The sequence below is a fragment of the Oncorhynchus kisutch genome, linkage group LG17, assembly GCF_002021735.2.
Source record: "Oncorhynchus kisutch isolate 150728-3 linkage group LG17, Okis_V2, whole genome shotgun sequence".
NCBI classification, from domain to species: Eukaryota; Metazoa; Chordata; class Actinopteri; order Salmoniformes; family Salmonidae; genus Oncorhynchus; species Oncorhynchus kisutch.
The window spans coordinates 73,588,126-73,612,771 of NC_034190.2; the positions used below are offsets into that span (position 1 = coordinate 73,588,126).

General features: G+C 34.2%; 1 protein-coding gene across 1 annotated transcript in view; it reads right to left on the bottom strand.

The window, feature by feature from the left end:
* Positions 1 to 4,273: 4,273 nt before the first annotated feature.
* Positions 4,274 to 24,646, bottom strand: part of LOC109906898 (E3 ubiquitin-protein ligase MARCH9-like) — a 55,650-nt gene continuing 35,277 nt past the window's right edge. Inside the window, exons 2-4 of the mRNA XM_020504719.2 lie at positions 6,853 to 7,008; positions 6,158 to 6,350; positions 4,274 to 5,702 (exon numbers count right to left, since the gene is read on the bottom strand). Of these exons, the coding sequence (XP_020360308.1) occupies positions 5,374 to 5,702; positions 6,158 to 6,350; positions 6,853 to 7,008 (678 nt within the window). The 3' untranslated portion in view covers positions 4,274 to 5,373. The remainder of the gene's footprint in view (positions 5,703 to 6,157; positions 6,351 to 6,852; positions 7,009 to 24,646) is intronic.

Here is a 24,646-nt window from a genome sequence, read left to right on the forward strand (position 1 = left end):
GTATTATGGTGCCAGTTAATACATATTGCCCTCAAACGTGGTGACAATGGAAATATGTTTTATACTTCATGCACTGAATACGGAAATAGCATGATAATGCATTGAACACAACCTGTACAGTACAGTACACACGTTTTAATAGTCAATGTAACAAATCAAATGGTGTCGCTACAGAGGTCTGCATTTTCCTCTAAAGCACTCAATATTACAACCCTACTGGCACATTACCTGTCGTCAGAAAAGAGAAGATGTTTTAACTGAAGCTCTTCATCCTCGTCTTCAAAGCGAAAGGTAGGCTACCTGTCCATTTATAAGTCCTCATCGACGATCAGGTAATCAGGAAAATAGTGTGCCTTACTGTTTTAAAATAGCCAACTTCGTGAGTTTACACCTCATCCATCCATTCAAATCATAGTTGCACCGTATTGCAACTTATCTAGTCCACTGGTGTCTGAGCCATTGAGGGTAAGAGAAGGCCAGTAAAGGTGTGTTTACAAAGGCATGCACATTTTGATATTTTTTCCACTAATTGGTCTTTTAACCAATCACATCACATCTTTTTACATCAGCTCTTTTTCAGAGCTGATCTGATTGGTCAAAATATCAATTAGTCAAAAAAGATCAAAAGAGAGAGGGCAAAGTCACATTTGGCAGTGTTTGATATGAATGTGCAGTATATCACGTGCCCGGCCTACCTGGCTGGCTTTGTCCGAGCCTTAGGACTAGGTCATGTCTAGTATGATTACAGCTTTTGTCAAATTTGAAGTCAAAAGTGTATTTATTTTAGCATTTTAGCTAACCTTAACCCTAAGTCTTTTCCTAACCTAAACCTAATTCTCCTAACTTGCTACGTTCATTCTCCTAACCTGCTGCTTAGTTATCCTAAACCTGCGACAAAAAGTCAATTTTGACAAAAGCTGTATCCCTTCTAGACAAAACCCTAGGACTAGAGCCGTTGAGGTAACAATGAATGTATGGCATTGGGGCGCCATCTAGCAGATTGATTAGACCATACACCTGAATTTGACTACATTATGAAGAGAGAATTAGGTGGTTAGGTCTCTAGGAGGCGACAAAGGAGGCGTCCTTTCCGTCTAGGAGGCGTCCTTTCCACAGTATGCAGAGATCATACTACAGTTTATTGCATTGTAATAATGGGCCTATGACAGAGATTCTAGTGTAATAATGGGCCTACGACAGAACTTCAATGTAGTAATGGGCTTTTGACAGACCTTCTAATGTAATAAATGGCCTTTGACAGAACTTCTAATGTGATAATGGGCTTTTGATAGAACTTCTAATGTAATAATGGGCCGATGACAATGTCTAATTGTAATGTCCATAAATTACCTACCTACACTACCATTCAAAAGTTTGGGGTCCTTTCGAAATATCCTTGTTTTTGAAAGAAAAGCATTTTTTTGTTCATTAAAATAACATCAAATTGATCAAAAATACAGTGTAGACATTGTTAATGTTGTAAATGACTGGAAATGGCAGATATTTTATGGAATATCTACATAGGCGTACAGAGGCCCATTATCAGCAACCATCACTCCTGCGTTCCAATGGCACGTTGTGTTAGCTAATACAAGTTTATAATTTTAAAAGGTTAATTGATCATTAGAAAACCCTTTTGCAATTATGTATACTACTCCTTTCACAGAACAGTGCAAACTGGCCCTAACCAGAATAAAAAGAGGGGGGAGGCCCCGGTGTACAACTGAGCAAGAGGATTAGTACTAGACTAGACTGTCTAGTTTGAGAAACAGATGCCTCACAAGTCCTCATCTAGCAGCTTCATTAAATAGTACCCTCGAAACACCCGTCTCAACGTCAACAGTGAAGAGGCAATTCCGGGATGCTGGCCTTCTAGGCAGAGTTGCAAAGAATAAGCCATATCTCAGACTGGCCAATAAAAATAAAGATTAAGATGTGCAAAAGAACACAAACACTGGACAGAGGAACTTGTTGAGACTGGTGTTTTGCGGGTACTATTTAATGAAGCTGCCAGATGAGGACTTGTGAGGCATCTGTTTCTCAAACTAGACAGTCTAATGTACTTATCCTCTTGATGAGGACTTCTTGGCAATTTCTCGCATGGAATAGCCTTCATTTCTCAGAACAAGAATAGACTGACGAGTTTCAGAAGAAAGATCTCTGTTTCTGGCCATTTTGAGCCTGTAATCGAACCCACAAATGCTGATGCTCCAGATACTCAACTAGTCTAAAGAAGGCCAGTTTTATTGCTTCTTTAATCAGAACAACAGTTTTCAGCTGTACTAACATAATTGCAAAAGCGTTTTCTAATGATCAATTAGCCTTTTAAAATGATAAACTTGGATTAGCTAACACAACGTGCCATTGGAACACAGGAGTGATGGTTGCTGATAATGGGCCTCTGTACGCCTATGTAGATATTCCATAAAAAAAACTGCCATTTCCAACTACAATAGTCATTTACAACATTAACAATGTCTGCACTGTATTCCTTTTCATGTTATTTAACTTCTTCAGCAGTGGTATGCAGCATACCACCCTGCATACCACTGCTGGCTTGCTTCTGAAGCTAAGCAGGGTTGGTCCTGGTCAGTCCTTGGATGGGAGACCAGATGCTGCTGGAAGTGGTGTTGGAGGGCCAGTAGGAGGCACTCTTTCCATTGGTCTAAAAAAATATATATAAAAAATATATATATATCCCAATGCCCCAGGGCAGTGATTGGGGACACTGCCCTGTGTAGGGTGCCGTCTCTTGGATGGGACGTTAAATGGGTGTCCTGACTTTCTGAGGTCATTAAAAGATCCCATGGCACTTATCGTAAGAGTAGGGGTGTTAACCCCGGTGTCCTGGCTAAATTCCCAATCTGACCTTCAAACCATCACAGTCACCTAATAATCCCCAATTTACAATTGGCTCATTCATCCTCCTCCTCTCCCCTGTAACTATTCCCCAGGTCGTTGCTGTAAATGAGAATGTGTTCTCAGTCAACTTACCTGGTAAAATAACGGATAAATAAAAAGGTCTAGGCCCCTTTTTTCTCCACTTCCTGTCTGAATGACGTGCCCAAAGTAAACTGCCTGTAGTTCAGGCCCTGAAGCCAGGATACGCATGTAATTGGTACCATTGGAAAGAAAACACTTTGAAGTTCGTAGAAATGTTAAAGTAATATAGGATAATATAACACAATAGATATGGTAGGAGAAAATCCAAAGAATAACCAACCTGACATTTCTTTTGAGAGAGACTGTCCTCTTAGAAATGCAAGAGAATGGTCATATTGACAATTCCCTCCCTGGATGCAATTCATATGGCTTACACAGGGTGTCAGCAGTCTATGTTCAAGGTTTCAGGCTTGTAACTTCAAAAACAAACAAGAAATATTAGTTTTAGTAGTGGGACACAGTCTTGTAAATTTGTGTTTGCGCGCGCCATAAGAAATTACTCACCTGCTAAAATCAGTTTCCTATTGAACATACTTCTTTTCAAAATAAATATTATAGTTTGATTACATTTTAGGGTATCTGAGGAGTAAATAGAAATGTATTTTGACTTGTTGACACAAAGTATAGGGGTAGATTTTTGGATTCCTTTCTCTGCTGTTGAACGAGTGGATTACTCAAATCGATGGCGCCAACTAAACAGACTTTTTGGGATATAAAGAAGGATTTAGGATCTAACAAAATGACACTACATGTTATAGCTGGGACCCTTTGGATGACAAATCAGAGAAAGATTTTCAAAAAGTAAGTGAATATTTAATCGTTATTTGTGAATGTATGAAACCTGTGCCCGTGGAAAAATATGTGTGGCGCCGTCCTCAAACAATCACATGGCATGTTTTCACTGTAATAGCTACTGTAAATTGGACAGTCCTGTTAGATTAACAAGAATTTAAGCTTTCAGCCAATATAAGACATTTATAAGTACATAAATGTTTAAAATCCATAATATGTATGATTATTTATTTGAATTGCGTGCCCTCCAGTTTCACCGGAAGTTGTCCAGTTACAATAGTCATTTACATCATTAACAATGTCTACTGTATTTCTGATCCATTTCACGTTATTTTAATGGACAAGAAAATTGCTTTTCTTCATAAAAACAAAGACATTTCCAAGTGACCCCAAACTTTTGAATGGTAGTGTGTATGTAATTGTATTTACACCATGAAGCAAGATACAACTTGCAAGAGGGCAGTTTTAATAATAATAAGAATGAGGCAGTCATTTCTAACTGTATAAGTAGATATAAAGAAAAACAATGACACAGGAGTGAGATAGTGAATAGCAAGAGATTACATAGATCTCCATCTTTAATCCAAATCTGAATCATCAGCACACAGCAGCGAGTCAGTCATCTTTGTTTTAGCTGAAATAACACACTGCTATTTGACAGATTCAAAAAACAGTTTGGTGCAATGAAACCAGATGAATAAAAAGCTTTTCTGAAAAGCACCATTCTGAATGAGCAAATTTGTAGAAGTGCTTAAATGTTATGTAATGATGATGCTTAATAAAAAAATTATATACCCATGCAAAATTCACCGTGAAATGTACAGATATCTTTATTGCAGAGAAGATAGGACTAGGAGTAATTTTAATGTTAATAAATAAATCATCTTCATTTTGTAGTCTATCCATTGATCCCTGTATTTATTGTTTGCAGTAATAACTTCTGTTTTCATATGATGTCTTCGATATTATGTATTTGTTGTTCTCTGGTCTGTAGCCTAATCATCATCATCTACAGCAATATTTCAGAACTGCAAAACTTGTAAATGAATTATTATTCAGAGTTTGTTAATGTTTGGCGTGGCATAAGGAGTTTCAGGTATCTCTTTAAATCATACTGCCACAAAAAAAATAGAAATGAGTCAAATGGAAATCATACCAAAACCACAGGAGAAAATACATGAAAGATAAAATCATCTTTGTGCATCCTGAAATTGTCCCGGAAATATCTGTTCTCACCTTGGATTGCGTTGTTATAAAGCCTTGCATGTTTAACGTAGCTCATAATATCAGTTCTTCAATTATTACAAATGTGCAACTCTAAACAAACTCCTGGAAAGATCCTCATAGTTCAGCATGTTCTGTCTGTTGTTGTTTCAGGGCAAACCACTACTCCAGTAGGATAAATCCACTTGGTAGGAATCATGATGAGCCTAGCATGGCAATGGTCGTTACAATATAACAGTAGCTTGACTGCAGTGCGAGACATGGTCTTGTCTGTACATGTCCTTCCCTGGGCTGGGTATTGAAATCCAGTTCCTCAATGGTGTTGACAGAATCACTTGAAAGAACTGGCCAGATTAAAAAAGAAAACACGATACCCAGCTTTAGTCTTTTCTTCCAGCCCTTCCACGTTCAGTCTCATACCGTTGTCACCCTCATCACCACCTCCCGGTTGGCCGTGGAGCCAAAGCGTGGGTTGTGGGGCCGTAGCTGGCTGAGGATGTGCAGGATGGTGTAGCCACAGTGGTGGTCCAGAATAGTCCTGAACCTCCGGTTCCGTCTCCCACTGCTGCCACTACCCAGGCCATGGGAGTTACTTCGTGAGCCCCGACCCCCACCCTTACTGCTACTCAGCGGGTCCCCCAAGTCATTGGCTTTTATATAGTTCAATACTTTCCACTGCTGATTGACAGCCTGCCATCGCTTAAATATTCGGTACACTGATGAGCCCTCGTGGATTATAAGGCCTGGGAAGAGAGGGAGTTTTTTATTTTTACAGATATGGGAAAGGCAAGATATCTAATGATTTTAAAGGCTTTTGCATGACATACTTCCAGCAACTAATATGTAAGAATCAGCCAAATACTATAGCACTAGTATATATAACTGGCATTTGGCATAACCACACAGTGCAGATACAAAGCTAGTACCATCTGCTTTCAGGTTGGCAATGCACCATTTCACACAAAACAAATCTATCTACAAAGATTTACGTGTGTGTGCGTGTCTGTGCGTGTGCATGAATGCCTGCCTGCCTGAGTGCATGTGTGTGCATGCCTGCCTGCCTGCATGCCTGCGTGCATCTTTGTGCATGCCTACCTGCCTGCCTGCCTGCGTGCATGTGTGTGTGTTCATGGGCCTGTGTATGAGAATTTGTGTGACTATGCCAACGGTCCAGTTTCACATGATTCATCCCCCTCACCGATACACACGATGTCCATGAAGCCGTACATGCCGTAGCAGATCTGGAAGAGCAGGTCCTGACGCTGCCACTTGGCCGAGGGGCTGAGGGACGACCAGATGAGCCAGGAGATGCTGGCGATGAGGAACAGGGAGCCCAGGATGATGGCAGCAATCTGGACCTTCTCAATCACCGTCAGGGAGATGGCCTGCCACTGAACAGAACAGCCACAAGGGCCAAGACAGGGACAGTAAGAAAGGGACAATATGGTGAAGTCCTCACACCATCATTGTGAGTGCCCACGATTTGTTCTAGCAAAGTGAGTAACTGTAATGCCTAGACTGGTGCACCTGAGCAGAGCACTGCATACTCCTTATTGCGGTATTGTGCATTGTTTAAATCGATGCATTAGCAGAAAACTGTGAGATAAGATCTGTGGCTACTAGAAAAAATATTAATTAATTTGAGATGATTGTAGACTTTGTGCACAATGAAAATACGACTGGAGTGGATGAGACAGACCCCTAGCCCCTACCCCTTAGACACTTGTGTAGATCTGAAAGGATAGGTGTGAGCAATATGGCGAATATCATGCAGTTGGCAAGGTGTAGCTACTACCGTATTGTACCACATGAAGTACCTAGGAGATAGGGTCTGATTCTGGCCAGAACGTAAGTCCCAGAGAATGAGGGGTTGGACAGGCTGAGGAAAGGTACCTGCAGTGGGTTCTTGGTGCTGATGGCCAGAACATGGTACTTGAAGTAGCACAGCTCACAGCTCCAGGAGCCTCTCTCGCTGATCCAGCGGATGAGGCAGGGCTGGTGGGTGCAGCGCACAGAGCCCTTACAGCGACACGGACTCAGCAGCTCTCCCTGCAGGACACAGAGGGGTAGAAACAGAATTACTACAATAGATATTCCTATTCAAGTCAATGTTCTGACGTGGCATAACATACCATAAGTTATTTCTGAATTGAAAATAAAAAAATTCAAAAAACAATATTGGATTATGGATAGCCTTCAATGTCTCTCCGAAGCTACTGGTTTGGTGTATGTCTGTCTGGCACACTCAGGAAGAGGACGATGGTCCCACACAGGTTGTGGGATCTTAACTCAACATCACAATCCTCCCACTTAATGTAGACTTTGAAACTGTCGGAAAAGCAACTATGAATGACCTGTTCATTATTAAATAGAGTATCTTCCTCCTCTTCCACGATTTCCACCTTAGTAAATGTTGGCTAACTTCCTTCTTAAAAAGTAAGTGCTGAAAACGTCCGTATTGTAGCTAAATGCCGAGGTTGTTTCGTTACTCCTCATCAATGCTAAAATGATTAATGTCTTGGAATCAATAGTGCTAAAATGATTGGTGTCAAGGAATCATTAAGCTAAAATTATGCATGTCTAGGAATCATTAGTGCTAAAAATATCAATGTCTAGGAATCATTAGTGCTAAAAATATCAATGTCTAGGAATCATTAGTGCTAAAATTATGAATGTCTATGAATCATTAGAGGTCAAATGATTCATGTCTAGGAATCACTAGTGCACAAATGATTCATGTCTAGGAATCATTTGTGCTAAAATGATTAATGTCTAGGAATCGTTAGTGCTAAAATTATGAATGTCTAGGAATCATTAGTGCTGAAATTATGAATGTCTAGGAATCATTAGAGGTCAAACGATTAATGTCTAGGAATCATTAGAGGCCAAATGATTAATGTCTAGGAATCATTAGTGCTAAAATTATGAATGTCTAGGAAGCATTAGTTCTCAAATGATTCATGTCTAGGAATCTTTAGTGCTAAAATGATTCATATCTAGGAATCATTAGTAGATCAATGCATGCACCCATCTTGATTGTGGCCTGTTGGCCAGAACGAGCCTATTAGGACCCAGCAACATTGGCAGGGGTGCACAGAGATTTGAAGTGCAGGCAGGTGAATGGGAGGTGAGCCATTCAAATCCTACTGTTAACATAGAACGTGTCTCAAATTGGCGGTCTATTCCCTTTATAGTGCACAACTTTTGACTAGGACACATAGGACTCTGGTCAAAAGTATTGCACTATGTAGGGAATAGGTTTCCATTTGGGATGCAGAGTCAGACTCTCAGTGAACTCAATCAATACAGGCCCTACTGCAGCACCTACGGCAAACATTGCCCTTTCAACAGACTGACTCTTGAGGAATAGGGAGAATGTTGAGCATTGTAGAAACGTTTAAACAGTTATGTATGTGCCTATTTACACACATCTAAAAGGGCTTAAGTTGGGCTGTAAGCACAACCCCCACCTGTGGACGTCGGGCCCTCATACCACCCTCATGGAGTCTGTTTCTGACCGTTTGAGCAGACACATGCACATTTGTGGCCTGCTGGAGGTCATTTTGCAGGGCTCTGGCAGTGCTCCTCGTGCTCCTCCTTGCACAAAGGCGGAGGTAGCGGTCCTGCTGCTGGGTTGTTGCCCTCCTACGGCCTCCTCCACATCTCCTGATGTACTGGCCTGTATCCTGGTAGCGCCTCCATGCTCTGGACACTACGCTGACAGACACAGCAAACCTTCTTGCCACAGCACGCATTGATGTGCCATCCTGGATGAGCTGCACTGCCTGAGCCACTTGTGTGGGTTGTAGACTCCGTCTCATGCTACCACTAGAGTGAAAGCACCGCCAGCATTCAAAAGTGACCAAAACATCAGCCAGGAAGCATAGGAACTGAGAAGTGGTCTGTGGTCACCACCTGCAGAACCACTCCTTTATTAGGGGTGTCTTGCTAATTGCCTATAATTTCCACCTGTTGTCTATTCCATTTGCACAACAGCATGTGAAATTTATTGTCAATCAGTGTTGCTTCCTAAGTGGACAGTTTGATTTCACAGAAGTGTGATTGACTTGGAGTTACATTGTGTTGTTTAAGTGTTCCCTTTATTTTTTTGAGCAGTGTATTATATTGTACAACAGAGGATAAAACTAACACTGTAAACGTGTGAACAAATTTTATCAGTGTTGTTTCATGATTGTTGAAAATACAATATACACAGGACTTTGTAATCAGCAGGTTTACAGGACCAATAACAAAAAGAGTTCAAACCTATGGAATTAGCCCGTCTCCAAGCCTTATCCAAGAAGAATAGCTGCTGCCTCTGCAAAAGCTAGTGGGAGTTTTCAGTTTTCAGTTTCAACCTCCACACTCAAGACCACTCAGTCCTAGCAAATTGTTTGCTTGAGAAATATTTTTGAGTTGCTAAAATGTTTTGCTCATTTTAATGGAAATCTATTACAGTAAGGTAGTTCATTGTTACCCAGAAATGATTTGATTTTGACATCAATTGGCTGGATTGGGCTTTAAAAGAGTAGCCTAGTCATTCCTTTGAATGTAGTTTCCTATTAATTGCTAGCAGCATCTACAGCAAACATCCCATCTGGTGAGATGGGAAGGAAGTCAGACTGCATCCCGATGCTTCTCCCCCTTTGCATACTCTCCATCATGGATTTCAAATCATTACAATAGTGGAATATTAGAAACTACCCTCACTAATTAAGTTGGTTGGTTGTCTTGCATTTTTTAATTTTTGTCAAATAGCAGACACTCTTATCCAGAGCATAAATGTTAATTTGTACTGGTCCCCCGTGGGAATCAAACCCACAACCCTGTCATTTCAAATGGCATGCTCTACCAACTAAGCCACACTGGACCGACAACTTGCACAACAAACTTAATTTGTTTTTATTACTTTACACACTTATTTTGGGATCCACCCCTGTAAACGTAATTTGCCTGACGATGTGTGAGTGGTTATTTGTTTATTTGGATTTCCCACTAGCTTTTGCAGAGGAAGCAGCTATTCTTCTTGGATAAGGCGAGGAGACGGTCTAATTTCATACAAGCACTATTTTGTCCACTTTCCCTCTCCTCAACACCTCTCCTCGATTACCTTTGACATTTTTCAAAAGGAGACGAGAGAGGACGGTAGGAGTTGACCAAATTAAATTGAGATAAGGCCATAGTCCCTGATGACTCATGAAAATTATATTTAATAGTGCAATATTAGAAACTACACTCACTGCAGAAATAATTACATCCCAAATCCTTTTCTTTATTTCCAATCACAAATGGAGCCCAGTGGCTCATTTAACCCATGTTTATTCCTCCCTACGTAACCAGGAACCCTGTTTCTTGACAGGGGAACGACAATTAGACAAAACAATATTTTCTAGTTTTAAATGCCCAGTGATGTCAAAAAAGTGATTTTCCTGTGTGATGAATATATTTCCACACTGGGAGGTTGGAATAATACTGTGAAATTGTGAAAATTATGATAATGTCCTTTTAGTGTAAGAGCTCTTGAAAAGATTATAAAGAAGATATAATAACTGGGCTGACATTATAAATAAGTTATAATAACTGGGCTGACATTATAAAGAATTTCTAATAACTGGGCTGACATTATAAAGATGTTATAATAACTGGGCTGACATTATAATGACGTTAGAATAACTGGGCTGACATTATAAAGATGTTGTAATAACTGGGCCGACATGATAAAGAAGATATAATAACTGGGCTGACATTATAAAAACATTATAGTAACTGGGCTGACATTATAAAGAATTAATAACTGGTCTGACATTATAAAGACGTTATAATAACTGGGCTGACATTATAAAAACATTATAATAAATGGGCTGACATTACAAAGAAGTTATAATAACTGGGCTGACATTATAAAGAAGTTCTAATAACTGGGCTGCCATTATAAAGACGTTACAATAACTGGGCTGACATTATAAATAAGTTATAATAACTGGGCTGACATTATTAAGATGTTATAATAACTGGGCTGACATGATAAAGAAGATATAATTACTGGAATGACATTATAAAGAAGTTATAATAACTGGGCTGACATGATAAAGAAGTTATAATAACTGGGCTGATATTATAAAGACATTATAATAACTGGGCTGACATGATAAAGAAGTTATAATAACTGGGCTGACATTATAAAGATGTTTTAAAAACTGGGCTGACATTATAAGACGTTAGAATAACTGGGCTGACATTAAACATAAGTTATTATAACTGGGCTGACATTATAAAGAAGTTATAATAACTGGGCTGACATTATAAAGATGTTATAATAACTGGGCTGACATGATAAAGAAGTTATAATAACTTGGCTGACATGATAAAGAAGTTATAATAACTGGGCCGACATTATAAAGAAGTTATAATAACTGGCCTGACATTATAAAGAAGTTATAAGAACTGGACTGACATTATAAATAAGTTATAATAACTGGGCTGACATTATAAAGATGTTATAATAACTGGGCTGACATGATAAAGAAGATATAATTACTGGAATGACATTATAAAGAAGTTATAATAACTGGGCTAACATTATAAAGATGTTATAATAACTGGGCTGACATTATAAAGATGTTAGAATAACTGGGATGACATTATGAAGACGTTATAGTAACTTGGCTGACATGATAAAGAAGTTATAATTACTGGGAAGACATTATAAATAAGTGATAATAACTGGGCTGACATTATAAAGATGTTATAATAACTGGCCTGACATGATAAATAAGTTATAATAACTGGGCTGACATTATAAAGAAGTTATAACAACTGGGCTGACATTATAAAAACATTATAATAACTGGGCTGACATTGTAAAGAAGTTATAATAACTGGGCTGACATTATAAAGAAGTTATAATAACTGGGCTGACATTATAAATAAGTTATAATAACTGGGCTGACATTATAAAGAATTTCTAATAACTGGGCTGACATGATAAAGAAGTTATAATAACTGGGCTGACATTATAATGACGTTAGAATAACTGGGCTGACATTATAAAGACGTTATCATAACTGGGCTGACATAATAAAGATGTTATAATAACTGGGCTGACATGATAAAGAAGTAATAATAACTGGGCTGACATTATAAAGAAGTTATAATAACTGGGCGGACATTATAAAAACATTATAATAACTGGGCTGACGTGATATAGAAGTTATAATAACTGGGAAGACATTATAAAGTAGTTTTAATAACTGGGCTGACATTATAAAGATGTTATAATAACTTGCCTGACATGATAAAGAAGTTATAATAACTGGGCCGACATTATAAAGATGTTATAATAACTGGCCTGACATTATAAAGAAGTTATAATAACTGGGCTGACATTATAAATAAGTTATAATAACTGGGCTGACATTATAAAGATGTTATAATAACTGGGCTGACATGATAAAGAAGATATAATTACTGGGCTGACATTATAAAGAAGTTATAATAACTGGGCTGACATTATAAAGAATTAATAACTGGTCTGACATTATAGAGACGTTATAATAACTGGGCTGACATTATAAAAACATTATAATAAATGGGCTGACATTACAAAGAAGTTCTAATAACTGGGCTGACATTATAAAGAAGTTCTAATAACTGGGCTGCCATTATAAAGACGTTACAATAACTGGGCTGACATTATAAATAAGTTATAATAACTGGGCTGACATTATTAAGATGTTATAATAACTGGGCTGGCATGATAAAGAAGATATAATTACTGGAATGACATTATAAAGAAGTTATAATAACTGGGCTGACATGATAAAGAAGTTATAATAACTGGGCTGATATTATAAAGACATTATAATAACTGGGCTGACATGATAAAGAAGTTATAATAACTGGGCTGACATTATAAAGATGTTTTAAAAACTGGGCTGACATTATAAAGACGTTAGAATAACTGGGCTGACATTAAACATAAGTTATTATAACTGGGCTGACATTATAAAGAAGTTATAATAACTGGGCTGACATTATAAAGATGTTATAATAACTGGGCTGACATGATAAAGAAGTTATAATAACTTGGCTGACATGATAAAGAAGTTATAATAACTGGGCTGACATTATAAAGAAGTTATAATAACTGGCCTGACATTATAAAGAAGTTATAAGAACTGGACTGACATTATAAATAAGTTATAATAACTGGGCTGACATTATAAAGATGTTATAATAACTGGGCTGACATGATAAAGAAGATATAATTACTGGAATGACATTATAAAGAAGTTATAATAACTGGGCTAACATTATAAAGATGTTATAATAACTGGGCTGACATGATAAAGAAGATATAATTACTGGAATGACATTATAAAGAAGTTATAAACACTGGGCTGACATTATAAAGATGTTAGAATAACTGGGATGACATTATGAAGACGTTATAATAACTTGGCTGACATGATAAAGAAGTTATAATTACTGGGAAGACATTATAAATAAGTTATAATAACTGGGCTGACATTATAAAGATGTTATAATAACTGGCCTGACATGATAAATAAGTTATAATAACTGGGCTGACATTATAAAGAAGTTATAACAACTGGGCTGACATTATAAAAACATTATAATAACTGGGCTGACATGATAAAGAAGTTATAATAACTGGGCTGACATTTTAAAGAAGTTATAATAACTGGGCTGATATTATAAAGACATTATAATAACTGGGCTGACATGACAAAAAAGTTATAATAACTGGGCTGACATTATAAAGATGTTTTAAAAACTGGGCTGACATTATAAAGACGTTAGAATAACTGGGCTGACATTAAACATAAGTTATTATAACTGGGCTGACATTATAAAGAAGTTATAATAACTGGGCTGACATTATAAAGATGTTATAATAACTGGGCTGACATGATAAAGAAGTTATAATAACTTGGCTGACATGATAAAGAAGTTATAATAACTGGGCTGACATTATAAAGAAGTTATAATAACTGGCCTGACATTATAAAGAAGTTATAAGAACTGGACTGACATTATAAATAAGTTATAGTAACTGGGCTGACATTATAAAGATGTTATAATAACTGGGCTGACATGATAAAGAAGATATAATTACTGGAATGACATTATAAAGAAGTTATAATAACTGGGCTAACATTATAAAGATGTTATAATAACTGGGCTGACATGATAAAGAAGATATAATTACTGGAATGACATTATAAAGAAGTTATAAACACTGGGCTGACATTATAAAGATGTTAGAATAACTGGGATGACATTATGAAGACGTTATAATAACTTGGCTGACATGATAAAGAAGTTATAATTACTGGGCTGACATTATAAAGAAGTTATAATAACTGGGCTGACATTATAAATAAGTTATAATAACTGGGCTGACATTATAAAGATGTTTTAAAAACTGGGCTGACATTATAAAGACGTTAGAATAACTGGGCTGACATTAAACATAAGTTATTATAACTGGGCTGACATTATAAAGAAGTTATAATAACTGGGCTGACATTATAAAGATGTTATAATAACTGGGCTGACATGATAAAGAAGTTATAATAACTTGGCTGACATGATAAAGAAGTTATAATAACTGGGCTGACATTTTAAAGAAGTTATAATAACTGGCCTGTCATTATAAAGAAGTTATAAGAACTGGACTGACATTATAAATAAGTTATAATAACTGGGCTGACATTATAAAGATGTTATAATAACTGGGCTGACATGATAAAGAAGATATAATTACTGGAATGACATTATAAAGAAGTTATAATAACTGGGCTAACATTATAAAGATGTTATAATAACTGGGCTGACATGATAAAGAAGATATAATTACTGGAATGACATTATAAAGAAGTTATAAACACTGGGCTGACATTATAAAGATGTTATAATAACTGGGCTGACATGATAAAGAAGATATAATTACTGGGCTGACATTATAAAGAAGTTATAATAACTGGGCTGACATTATAAAGAATTAATAACTGGTCTGACATTATAAAGACGTTATAATAACTGGGCTGACATTATAAAAACATTATAATAAATGGGCTGACATTACAAAGAAGTTCTAATAACTGGGCTGACATTATAAAGAAGTTCTAATAACTGGGCTGCCATTATAAAGACGTTACAATAACTGGGCTGACATTATAAATAAGTTATAATAACTGGGCTGACATTATTAAGATGTTATAATAACTGGGCTGGCATGATAAAGAAGATATAATTACTGGAATGACATTATAAAGAAGTTATAATAACTGGGCTGACATGATAAAGAAGTTATAATAACTGGGCTGATATTATAAAGACATTATAATAACTGGGCTGACATGATAAAGAAGTTATAATAACTGGGCTGACATTATAAAGATGTTTTAAAAACTGGGCTGACATTATAAAGACGTTAGAATAACTGGGCCGACATTATAAAGATGTTATAATAACTGGCCTGACATTATAAAGAAGTTATAATAACTGGGCTGACATTATAAATAAGTTATAATAACTGGGCTGACATTATAAAGATGTTATAATAACTGGGCTGACATGATAAAGAAGATATAATTACTGGGCTGACATTATAAAGAAGTTATAATAACTGGGCTGACATTATAAAGAATTAATAACTGGTCTGACATTATAGAGACGTTATAATAACTGGGCTGACATTATAAAAACATTATAATAAATGGGCTGACATTACAAAGAAGTTCTAATAACTGGGCTGACATTATAAAGAAGTTCTAATAACTGGGCTGCCATTATAAAGACGTTACAATAACTGGGCTGACATTATAAATAAGTTATAATAACTGGGCTGACATTATTAAGATGTTATAATAACTGGGCTGGCATGATAAAGAAGATATAATTACTGGAATGACATTATAAAGAAGTTATAATAACTGGGCTGACATGATAAAGAAGTTATAATAACTGGGCTGATATTATAAAGACATTATAATAACTGGGCTGACATGATAAAGAAGTTATAATAACTGGGCTGACATTATAAAGATGTTTTAAAAACTGGGCTGACATTATAAAGACGTTAGAATAACTGGGCTGACATTAAACATAAGTTATTATAACTGGGCTGACATTATAAAGAAGTTATAATAACTGGGCTGACATTATAAAGATGTTATAATAACTGGGCTGACATGATAAAGAAGTTATAATAACTTGGCTGACATGATAAAGAAGTTATAATAACTGGGCTGACATTATAAAGAAGTTATAATAACTGGCCTGACATTATAAAGAAGTTATAAGAACTGGACTGACATTATAAATAAGTTATAATAACTGGGCTGACATTATAAAGATGTTATAATAACTGGGCTGACATGATAAAGAAGATATAATTACTGGAATGACATTATAAAGAAGTTATAATAACTGGGCTAACATTATAAAGATGTTATAATAACTGGGCTGACATGATAAAGAAGATATAATTACTGGAATGACATTATAAAGAAGTTATAAACACTGGGCTGACATTATAAAGATGTTAGAATAACTGGGATGACATTATGAAGACGTTATAATAACTTGGCTGACATGATAAAGAAGTTATAATTACTGGGAAGACATTATAAATAAGTTATAATAACTGGGCTGACATTATAAAGATGTTATAATAACTGGCCTGACATGATAAATAAGTTATAATAACTGGGCTGACATTATAAAGAAGTTATAACAACTGGGCTGACATTATAAAAACATTATAATAACTGGGCTGACATGATAAAGAAGTTATAATAACTGGGCTGACATTTTAAAGAAGTTATAATAACTGGGCTGATATTATAAAGACATTATAATAACTGGGCTGACATGATAAAGAAGTTATAATAACTGGGCTGACATTATAAAGATGTTTTAAAAACTGGGCTGACATTATAAAGACGTTAGAATAACTGGGCTGACATTAAACATAAGTTATTATAACTGGGCTGACATTATAAAGAAGTTATAATAACTGGGCTGACATTATAAAGATGTTATAATAACTGGGCTGACATGATAAAGAAGTTATAATAACTTGGCTGACATGATAAAGAAGTTATAATAACTGGGCTGACATTATAAAGAAGTTATAATAACTGGCCTGACATTATAAAGAAGTTATAAGAACTGGACTGACATTATAAATAAGTTATAGTAACTGGGCTGACATTATAAAGATGTTATAATAACTGGGCTGACATGATAAAGAAGATATAATTACTGGAATGACATTATAAAGAAGTTATAATAACTGGGCTAACATTATAAAGATGTTATAATAACTGGGCTGACATGATAAAGAAGATATAATTACTGGAATGACATTATAAAGAAGTTATAAACACTGGGCTGACATTATAAAGATGTTAGAATAACTGGGATGACATTATGAAGACGTTATAATAACTTGGCTGACATGATAAAGAAGTTATAATTACTGGGCTGACATTATAAAGAAGTTATAATAACTGGGCTGACATTATAAATAAGTTATAATAACTGGGCTGACATTATAAAGATGTTTTAAAAACTGGGCTGACATTATAAAGACGTTAGAATAACTGGGCTGACATTAAACATAAGTTATTATAACTGGGCTGACATTATAAAGAAGTTATAATAACTGGGCTGACATTATAAAGATGTTATAATAACTGGGCTGACATGATAAAGAAGTTATAATAACTTGGCTGACATGATAAAGAAGTTATAATAACTGGGCTGACATTTTAAAGAAGTTATAATAACTGGCCTGTCATTATAAAGAAGTTATAAGAACTGGACTGACATTATAAATAAGTTATAATAACTGGGCTGACATTATAAAGATGTTATAATAACTGGGCTGACATGATAAAGAAGATATAATTACTGGAATGACATTATAAAGAAGTTATAATAACTGGGCTAACATTATAAAGATGTTATAATAACTGGGCTGACATGATAAAGAAGATATAATTACTGGAATGACATTATAAAGAAGTTATAAACACTGGGCTGACATTATAAAGATGTTATAATAACTGGGCTGACATGATAAAGAAGATATAATTACTGGGCTGACATTATAAAGAAGTTATAATAACTGGGCTGACATTATAAAGAATTAATAACTGGTCTGACATTATAAAGACGTTATAATAACTGGGCTGACATTATAAAAACATTATAATAAATGGGCTGACATTACAAAGAAGTTCTAATAACTGGGCTGACATTATAAAGAAGTTCTAATAACTGGGCTGCCATTATAAAGACGTTACAATAACTGGGCTGACATTATAAATAAGTTATAATAACTGGGCTGACATTATTAAGATGTTATAATAACTGGGCTGGCATGATAAAGAAGATATAATTACTGGAATGACATTATAAAGAAGTTATAATAACTGGGCTGACATGATAAAGAAGTTATAATAACTGGGCTGATATTATAAAGACATTATAATAACTGGGCTGACATGATAAAGAAGTTATAATAACTGGGCTGACATTATAAAGATGTTTTAAAAACTGGGCTGACATTATAAAGACGTTAGAATAACTGGGCTGACATTAAACATAAGTTATTATAACTGGGCTGACATTATAAAGAAGTTATAATAACTGGGCTGACATTATAAAGATGTTATAATAACTGGGCTGACATGATAAAGAAGTTATAATAACTTGGCTGACATGATAAAGAAGTTATAATAACTGGGCTGACATTATAAAGAAGTTATAATAACTGGCCTGACATTATAAAGAAGTTATAAGAACTGGACTGACATTATAAATAAGTTATAATAACTGGGCTGACATTATAAAGATGTTATAATAACTGGGCTGACATGATAAAGAAGATATAATTACTGGAATGACATTATAAAGAAGTTATAATAACTGGGCTAACATTATAAAGATGTTATAATAACTGGGCTGACATGATAAAGAAGATATAATTACTGGAATGACATTATAAAGAAGTTATAAACACTGGGCTGACATTATAAAGATGTTAGAATAACTGGGATGACATTATGAAGACGTTATAATAACTTGGCTGACATGATAAAGAAGTTATAATTACTGGGAAGACATTATAAATAAGTTATAATAACTGGGCTGACATTATAAAGATGTTATAATAACTGGCCTGACATGATAAATAAGTTATAATAACTGGGCTGACATTATAAAGAAGTTATAACAACTGGGCTGACATTATAAAAACATTATAATAACTGGGCTGACATGATAAAGAAGTTATAATAACTGGGCTGACATTTTAAAGAAGTTATAATAACTGGGCTGATATTATAAAGACATTATAATAACTGGGCTGACATGATAAAGAAGTTATAATAACTGGGCTGACATTATAAAGATGTTTTAAAAACTGGGCTGACATTATAAAGACGTTAGAATAACTGGGCTGACATTAAACATAAGTTATTATAACTGGGCTGACATTATAAAGAAGTTATAATAACTGGGCTGACATTATAAAGATGTTATAATAACTGGGCTGACATGATAAAGAAGTTATAATAACTTGGCTGACATGATAAAGAAGTTATAATAACTGGCCTGACATTATAAAGAAGTTATAATAACTGGCCTGACATTATAAAGAAGTTATAAGAACTGGACTGACATTATAAATAAGTTATAGTAACTGGGCTGACATTATAAAGATGTTATAATAACTGGGCTGACATGATAAAGAAGATATAATTACTGGAATGACATTATAAAGAAGTTATAATAACTGGGCTAACATTATAAAGATGTTATAATAACTGGGCTGACATGATAAAGAAGATATAATTACTGGAATGACATTATAAAGAAGTTATAAACACTGGGCTGACATTATAAAGATGTTAGAATAACTGGGATGACATTATGAAGACGTTATAATAACTTGGCTGACATGATAAAGAAGTTATAATTACTGGGCTGACATTATAAAGAAGTTATAATAACTGGGCTGACATTATAAATAAGTTATAATAACTGGGCTGACATTATAAAGATGTTTTAAAAACTGGGCTGACATTATAAAGACGTTAGAATAACTGGGCTGACATTAAACATAAGTTATTATAACTGGGCTGACATTATAAAGAAGTTATAATAACTGGGCTGACATTATAAAGATGTTATAATAACTGGGCTGACATGATAAAGAAGTTATAATAACTTGGCTGACATGATAAAGAAGTTATAATAACTGGGCTGACATTTTAAAGAAGTTATAATAACTGGCCTGTCATTATAAAGAAGTTATAATAACTGGGCTGATATTATAAAGACATTATAATAACTGGGCTGACATGATAAAGAAGTTATAATAACTGGGCTGACATTATAAAGATGTTTTAAAAACTGGGCTGACATTATAAAGACGTTAGAATAACTGGGCTGACATTAAACATAAGTTATTATAACTGGGCTGACATTATAAAGAAGTTATAATAACTGGGCTGACATTATAAAGATGTTATAATAACTGGGCTGACATGATAAAGAAGTTATAATAACTTGGCTGACATGATAAAGAAGTTATAATAACTGGGCTGACATTATAAAGAAGTTATAATAACTGGCCTGACATTATAAAGAAGTTATAAGAACTGGACTGACATTATAAATAAGTTATAATAACTGGGCTGACATTATAAAGATGTTATAATAACTGGGCTGACATGATAAAGAAGATATAATTACTGGAATGACATTATAAAGAAGTTATAATAACTGGGCTAACATTATAAAGATGTTATAATAACTGGGCTGACATGATAAAGAAGATATAATTACTGGAATGACATTATAAAGAAGTTATAAACACTGGGCTGACATTATAAAGATGTTAGAATAACTGGGATGACATTATGAAGACGTTATAATAACTTGGCTGACATGATAAAGAAGTTATAATTACTGGGAAGACATTATAAATAAGTTATAATAACTGGGCTGACATTATAAAGATGTTATAATAACTGGCCTGACATGATAAATAAGTTATAATAACTGGGCTGACATTATAAAGAAGTTATAACAACTGGGCTGACATTATAAAAACATTATAATAACTGGGCTGACATGATAAAGAAGTTATAATAACTGGGCTGACATTTTAAAGAAGTTATAATAACTGGGCTGATATTATAAAGACATTATAATAACTGGGCTGACATGATAAAGAAGTTATAATAACTGGGCTGACATTATAAAGATGTTTTAAAAACTGGGCTGACATTATAAAGACGTTAGAATAACTGGGCTGACATTAAACATAAGTTATTATAACTGGGCTGACATTATAAAGAAGTTATAATAACTGGGCTGACATTATAAAGATGTTATAATAACTGGGCTGACATGATAAAGAAGTTATAATAACTTGGCTGACATGATAAAGAAGTTATAATAACTGGGCTGACATTATAAAGAAGTTATAATAACTGGCCTGACATTATAAAGAAGTTATAAGAACTGGACTGACATTATAAATAAGTTATAGTAACTGGGCTGACATTATAAAGATGTTATAATAACTGGGCTGACATGATAAAGAAGATATAATTACTGGAATGACATTATAAAGAAGTTATAATAACTGGGCTAACATTATAAAGATGTTATAATAACTGGGCTGACATGATAAAGAAGATATAATTACTGGAATGACATTATAAAGAAGTTATAAACACTGGGCTGACATTATAAAGATGTTAGAATAACTGGGATGACATTATGAAGACGTTATAATAACTTGGCTGACATGATAAAGAAGTTATAATTACTGGGCTGACATTATAAAGAAGTTATAATAACTGGGCTGACATTATAAATAAGTTATAATAACTGGGCTGACATTATAAAGATGTTTTAAAAACTGGGCTGACATTATAAAGACGTTAGAATAACTGGGCTGACATTAAACATAAGTTATTATAACTGGGCTGACATTATAAAGAAGTTATAATAACTGGGCTGACATTATAAAGATGTTATAATAACTGGGCTGACATGATAAAGAAGTTATAATAACTTGGCTGACATGATAAAGAAGTTATAATAACTGGGCTGACATTTTAAAGAAGTTATAATAACTGGCCTGTCATTATAAAGAAGTTATAAGAACTGGACTGACATTATAAATAAGTTATAATAACTGGGCTGACATTATAAAGATGTTATAATAACTGGGCTGACATGATAAAGAAGATATAATTACTGGAATGACATTATAAAGAAGTTATAATAACTGGGCTAACATTATAAAGATGTTATAATAACTGGGCTGACATGATAAAGAAGATATAATTACTGGAATGACATTATAAAGAAGTTATAAACACTGGGCTGACATTATAAAGATGTTATAATAACTGGGCTGACATGATAAAGAAGATATAATTACTGGGCTGACATTATAAAGAAGTTATAATAACTGGGCTGACATTATAAAGAATTAATAACTGGTCTGACATTATAAAGACGTTATAATAACTGGGCTGACATTATAAAAACATTATAATAAATGGGCTGACATTACAAAGAAGTTCTAATAACTGGGCTGACATTATAAAGAAGTTCTAATAACTGGGCTGCCATTATAAAGACGTTACAATAACTGGGCTGACATTATAAATAAGTTATAATAACTGGGCTGACATTATTAAGATGTTATAATAACTGGGCTGGCATGATAAAGAAGATATAATTACTGGAATGACATTATAAAGAAGTTATAATAACTGGGCTGACATGATAAAGAAGTTATAATAACTGGGCTGATATTATAAAGACATTATAATAACTGGGCTGACATGATAAAGAAGTTATAATAACTGGGCTGACATTATAAAGATGTTTTAAAAACTGGGCTGACATTATAAAGACGTTAGAATAACTGGGCTGACATTAAACATAAGTTATTATAACTGGGCTGACATTATAAAGAAGTTATAATAACTGGGCTGACATTATAAAGATGTTATAATAACTGGGCTGACATGATAAAGAAGTTATAATAACTTGGCTGACATGATAAAGAAGTTATAATAACTGGGCTGACATTATAAAGAAGTTATAATAACTGGCCTGACATTATAAAGAAGTTATAAGAACTGGACTGACATTATAAATAAGTTATAATAACTGGGCTGACATTATAAAGATGTTATAATAACTGGGCTGACATGATAAAGAAGATATAATTACTGGAATGACATTATAAAGAAGTTATAATAACTGGGCTAACATTATAAAGATGTTATAATAACTGGGCTGACATGATAAAGAAGATATAATTACTGGAATGACATTATAAAGAAGTTATAAACACTGGGCTGACATTATAAAGATGTTAGAATAACTGGGATGACATTATGAAGACGTTATAATAACTTGGCTGACATGATAAAGAAGTTATAATTACTGGGAAGACATTATAAATAAGTTATAATAACTGGGCTGACATTATAAAGATGTTATAATAACTGGCCTGACATGATAAATAAGTTATAATAACTGGGCTGACATTATAAAGAAGTTATAACAACTGGGCTGACATTATAAAAACATTATAATAACTGGGCTGACATGATAAAGAAGTTATAATAACTGGGCTGACATTTTAAAGAAGTTATAATAACTGGGCTGATATTATAAAGACATTATAATAACTGGGCTGACATGATAAAGAAGTTATAATAACTGGGCTGACATTATAAAGATGTTTTAAAAACTGGGCTGACATTATAAAGACGTTAGAATAACTGGGCTGACATTAAACATAAGTTATTATAACTGGGCTGACATTATAAAGAAGTTATAATAACTGGGCTGACATTATAAAGATGTTATAATAACTGGGCTGACATGATAAAGAAGTTATAATAACTTGGCTGACATGATAAAGAAGTTATAATAACTGGCCTGACATTATAAAGAAGTTATAATAACTGGCCTGACATTATAAAGAAGTTATAAGAACTGGACTGACATTATAAATAAGTTATAGTAACTGGGCTGACATTATAAAGATGTTATAATAACTGGGCTGACATGATAAAGAAGATATAATTACTGGAATGACATTATAAAGAAGTTATAATAACTGGGCTAACATTATAAAGATGTTATAATAACTGGGCTGACATGATAAAGAAGATATAATTACTGGAATGACATTATAAAGAAGTTATAAACACTGGGCTGACATTATAAAGATGTTAGAATAACTGGGATGACATTATGAAGACGTTATAATAACTTGGCTGACATGATAAAGAAGTTATAATTACTGGGCTGACATTATAAAGAAGTTATAATAACTGGGCTGACATTATAAATAAGTTATAATAACTGGGCTGACATTATAAAGATGTTTTAAAAACTGGGCTGACATTATAAAGACGTTAGAATAACTGGGCTGACATTAAACATAAGTTATTATAACTGGGCTGACATTATAAAGAAGTTATAATAACTGGGCTGACATTATAAAGATGTTATAATAACTGGGCTGACATGATAAAGAAGTTATAATAACTTGGCTGACATGATAAAGAAGTTATAATAACTGGGCTGACATTTTAAAGAA